At 41.3% G+C, this 5,458-nt stretch overlaps 1 protein-coding gene across 1 annotated transcript in view; it reads left to right on the top strand.

Annotated features, from left to right (window-relative positions):
- The window catches only part of Ubr1 (ubiquitin protein ligase E3 component n-recognin 1), a 122,267-nt gene that overhangs the window by 107,744 nt on the left and 9,065 nt on the right, over nucleotides 1–5,458 (top strand). Inside the window, exons 42-43 of the mRNA XM_021192101.2 lie at nucleotides 1,319–1,427; nucleotides 3,619–3,675. Of these exons, the coding sequence (XP_021047760.1) occupies nucleotides 1,319–1,427; nucleotides 3,619–3,675 (166 nt within the window). The remainder of the gene's footprint in view (nucleotides 1–1,318; nucleotides 1,428–3,618; nucleotides 3,676–5,458) is intronic.

Here is a 5,458-nt window from a genome sequence, read left to right as displayed (position 1 = left end):
AGGTGGATTTCTGAGTTCGAGGCCAGCCTGCTCTACAAAGTGAGTTCCAGGACAGCCAGGAATACACAGAGAAACCCTTTCTCGAAACCTTCCCCTCCCCCCCAAAAAAAAAAATAATAAAAGAAACTACATATATGAAGACTATAACTGAAGGATATACAGGAAATTAGAGATGTTTGCTACCTTTATGGAAAAGAGCTATTCAGGCAGGAAGGTGGCTTTATTATATACTTGAGTTTGGATTTTGAATACATAGCTATACTGATAGATAAAATAATGATCAAAAAGGCCTTCTGAACATCGAAAACCTGCATTTACTAACAGCATCATTTCTTGTTCTTTTACTTATTTCTAAATCTAGACAAAAGTAGAGAAGGCTTCCTTACGTTCTATGTCCTCTTTGTGAGAGTCAGAGTATTTGTTTGATTTTAAAATTGCCCAGAATTATCCAGAGGATCATTTTTGTCCCTTGAGGATACATAAATGGGGTCACCTTTACCAGCTGTTAACATCCTTATCTTGAACTCAGTTCAATAGGCTAGGTGTGGTCAAGCTTTGTCAGGGTTCTCTATAAAATAGGATGCTACTCTCCAAGTAATTTCTTTGTGCTGCCACACACAGCAAGTTCATGTACTTATCCAAAGCTCTCATAAAAAATAAAATATTTTCTGATTTAGGATTCAGGCAAATCTAAAGAAGCTTAACTATGCATGGTATAATACCAAATGGTAATGAGTCCTGCAAAGTAAAGCTGATCATGGCCAGGGTCAGGACTCAAGGGCATAGGTAGTCAAGGAAGACTTTTCTCCAAGGAGAATTAAAGAGCAGCATAGAAGGAGCTGAGCTGGTCAGAGAGGTGAAGAACTTTCAATGTAAGGCATTGCTTGGCATAGTAAGAGAACAGTGAAGATTTGATTCTAGCTGGAAACTTACTGTGCAGGGAGGTCCAGGAGGTAGCCAGATGTATGCATTTCATCTGGGCATTTATTCCACAATAAAGGCTTTGTGAGCTAGGATCTAGCACAGTAGAGCACGTCACCAGTCCAGTCCCTGGGTTCTATCATCAGCAAAGTACCACCTGTCTCCACATACTAACCCCAGAAGAAGAGATTTTATATTGTATACTAAGTGTAGTGATTAGTCATAGGAGCCATATGATGGGGTGACTCACATTTATGTTATAAAAGGACCACTGTGGCTTACTTGCCACCCACTGTTTTATGGAGCAGAAAGAAATGAGTGTAAATAATGAAGAGCTCCTTTAAGACTGTAGATCAGAATAATGTGCTCATCAAATATATCTTGATATTTCTTGCAGATTCTGCTGAAGGAGAATTCAGTGCACTCTGTAGCTATCTATCTTTACCCACAAATTTGTTCCTGCTTTTCCAGGAATATTGGGATACCATAAGGCCCTTACTACAGAGGTACTATGGGGGCAAATGTGATTGATGGCTTTTATCTAGTTTGAATTTTTTTATGTTTATTTTAATTTTTGATTGGTTTTGATACAGGATTTTGCTGTGTTGACCCCAAACTCTGTTCATCCTCAGACTCCTCCAGGGATCAATGTGAAACATTTGTTTTTATGTTTTTAAGACAGGGTCTAATGTAGCCCAGATTGGTCTAAGACTCACTATGTAACTGAGAGTGGCCTTGAACTCCCGTTTCTCTTTCACCTGCCTTCTAAACATTGGAATTACAAATGGGGACCATAATCAATGCCTTTCTCTTAAATTGAAATTTTTTAAAATTACAATTATTTTCTAAGCTTTTCAGTAGATTAACATTGGCTGCAAGAGGCAGGAGTGTACAGATTCTCAGTGCACGCAATTAAGGAGTGGGGTTGAGACCAGCTTCTGAACAGACAGGCGTCGCTCCCCTACGGCTGCACTTCATTCACTTGGGTTTTGTAGAGTTATTATTTTGTTCCAATCTTAAAGTGTGGTGGGGAGAGGGAAGTGTTCATAAATAGAACATAATTAAGAATCAAAAGGCTGATCATGGTCCACTTGGGAGGCAGAGGAAAGCAGAGTTCTGTGAGTTCCTGGCCATCCAAGGCTACTGAGTAAGACCCCATCTCAAAAAGAGAAAGAAAGAAATCTAACAAGCTCATACTGGGGCTTGTAGTATTGCTCAGTTTGTAGAGTTCTGGCCTAGCCTGCAGAGTCCTCTGTTCAGCCCCCGCCTGGCACCCTATAAGCCAGGCACCACAGTACATGTGTCTAAAATCCCAGGACTCTGGAGATAGAGGCTAGAGTTACAAGTTCAAGGTTATCACTTGATTATGCAGCACATTTGAATCTATTTCTCAGTACATGAGATCTTATGTAAAAGTATAAAGAGAGTGAAATCTGGAACTATATGTGAACTGTGGAGAATGTGGTAGAACACATGTCAGAAGAGTGGCTGAGAGACAGGCATCTAGTGGAGTAGACTAGCTATGCAACAACTAGAGAGGCACGTGCCTCCCTTTCAGAAAGACTTTCTGCTGCACCTGATCCTGGTGTCTTGTTTGCTGTCCATCTCCAGTCCCCTCTCCCTTTGTCTGTCTGTCCTACTGTTCTTGCAGTCAGTTTCACCATGTCGCTCTGAACTCGCTCTCCCATGAGTTCATCTGTTCTCCTTACTTCCCTTTTCCCAGGTCAGAGCTGAGTGAACGCTGGCCTGCCTCACGGGACTTCTAGTCCCACACCCTCCGCTCTCTGTCATCCTTTTGCTTTGCTTCCTAAGTTCTCATGGGCACTGTGATCTCTCATACAATCAAAATGAATTTTTTTTTAGAATTCATGGTTTGGAATGTTTTGGAATTAACGTCACTTGTTTTATTACGATGACACAAACTTCATTTATAGTGCAGCTGAGTATGGGTGGCTGAGTCTTGGATGTGCTATTTTAGTTTAAGCATGAAGAAAGCCCCTGCCTTCTGTGCTCTTCCTGGCTCTGTTTACCTCAGGTCTGCTCTGCAGGACACATCTCTGTTCTTTGTCAGTTGATCAGTGGGAGGCACAAGCTAGGGGCTGGAAGCAAGAGAGGATAAGGGCCAGTTCCCAGCCACCTCTCTCTGCCTCCTAGGACATCTTTTCAGTAGGGACTGTGGCTCTTCTGTGGCTCTACTGATACCAGAAAAGTCTGCTGCGATCCTGTTAGCCACTGGTGACTCAACCCAGGGCAACGGTGATGCCGTCTTTCCTCCCACTCCTCTGACCGGCACTGGGGCAAATAGTTAAGGGTTTTTTTTTTTCTTATTTTTAAGGCCTTTTGTCTCAAGGGCCTTCTCGCTCCTTCTGTCACTTCTCCTCCCTCCTCTGCCCTGTCTGAGGGTTGGCTGTAGAGCCTGGGAGAACCTGGGAGAGGCAAGTCCACCATGCTGCACGCTGTATGCAGAGCCTCTATTATTACTGGTATTGCTGCTTCCTGCTATTAATTTCTCTCATTTAAATTGTAGATGGTTTCTGTTCTAAAGACTAATTGACCAGATCCTTGAAAAGGGATTTAGAAGGGGTTGGGAGAGTAGGAAAGGAGAGAAAAGGGTAAGAGGCAGGATTAGAGAGAAGAGAGCAGCTGACACACTGCACTTTGCCTGTGACTTCGCCTTTTCTCTCGACTCACTTGCAGGTGGTGTGGGGATCCTGCCTTACTCAAGTCTTTGAAGCAGAAAAGTGCTGTGGTCAGGTTGGTTTTACTATTTAAATCTTTTCGATACATCCAGAACCGTGTTTCTAAAATGCTTGGTTGGTTTACCTTAATTCTAGCCTGTCCCCTTTATTCTCAGTTCACTATTTCCTGGATAGCTCTTGGTCTTTGCCAGACATCAGGTTCTTCCTGCACTGATTTTTTTTCTCAGAATGGTTATCCTTCCTTCTTAAATTGTCAGAAGCCACCAGCTCCACTGAAGGAACCATCCTTGACAGGTACCTGCCTGTCAAAAGGCAAAGGAGCTTGTGTCTGGGAGCTGCTGGCTTCCTAAGCCAGGAGGTGGTGGTTTACACTGTTTATATAAACTAGTTCCCCCACCCTTTGAGAATAACGATATAAATAGATCTGACTAGTATTCTCCCCTTCTTGTGTATCTGCTTAGAAACTAGACCCCATGCATACCTCAAAAAAAACAAAACAAAAAAAACCAAAAAAAACAACAAAAAAAAAAACGTTGCTTAGGCTGTACATGATAGTTCATAGCTGTGATCCAAGCACTCGAGAGATTGAGGCCTGAGGCATATGAGTTGCAGCCCAGATTGGGCTTTGTAAGGAAATGAGACTGATTCCAAACTAACAAAAAGTTTCTTCAGCCCTCTTTTCTCTTGAGTTATGGATCTGTTCGAATTTACATTTTCCCTCAAATACATGTCCAAATGTCACCTTTTCCCTGAAGCCTGTCTTCTCTGGCATGTGAGTGTGTCTACATCTATCTGCCAGCCTCCTATATCCCTTACCAGCATACAAGAGAATGGCACGTTTGCCTGTGGCCTGGCTTATATTGCATTATGTGTATTCTCTAATTGTTATGTGATTGAATTGCTTCAGTAAACTGATACAAGAGTTGGTTCCTAGTACCATTTTCTCTTCAGCCCTTGAGCTCTGTTCAGCTACAGGAAATATGCATTCCCTACAACCCAACATGAGTGACTGATAACAATAGTCCCTGCAGCAGCAAGTCAGTACCCAGAAAGGAAAGACACTGCTATATAGAGAAATAGAAAAGCTTATGATGTCAATATATATTTTTCAGCTAGTACTATCATGCAGTTTTTTCTTTATTTCATGTCATGGTGTACCTTTTAAATATCTTTCCACAGCATGGTACTGAAATAATCTGAGAAATTTAAAGAAGATAACACATATATACTCTTTGGTTATGAGCAACTGGCAATCTTAGTTATGTACATAAAACATTATATACATGTGTATACTTTATATATATTATATGATTTATATATACTATATATATACCATTATAGCACAAAATATAATAATATATAGAATATACCATTAATGCCTTAAGGAAATGTAAAGAGGAAAGTAGGTGTGCCTGTAGTCCAATACTTGGGAGACTGAGATAGGGGACTGCTGTTTATTTGAGGCCAGCCTGGGCTACACATTGAATCTGAAACCAACCCAAGTTATAGAATGGGACCTATCTTTACAAAATTAAAGGAAAAAGGAAACCTAAAGAGGAAAAGATTCTTCTTTTGTTTGTTTGGTGTTTCTGAGACTGTCTTACTGTGTAATTCCAGCTAGCCTACAACTGTCACATAGCATGTAGCCCAACTTCTAGTTGATCTCAAACTAAAACTCCTCTTGCCTCAGTTTCCTCTCTGCCAGAGTTACGAGCATGCTGCCATGCCTGATAAGACAATTCTTAGTGAGGCAGGGTTAGTTTTAGAGAAGGTTATTTTTAGCTGAAAAACCAAGAGAGAGAGAGAGAGAGAGAGAGAGAGAGAGAGAGAGAGAGAGA

This window comes from Mus pahari, chromosome 3, assembly GCF_900095145.1.
Source record: "Mus pahari chromosome 3, PAHARI_EIJ_v1.1, whole genome shotgun sequence".
Taxonomy (NCBI): domain Eukaryota; kingdom Metazoa; phylum Chordata; class Mammalia; order Rodentia; family Muridae; genus Mus; species Mus pahari.
This window is presented reverse-complemented; position numbering and strand designations above follow the sequence as displayed.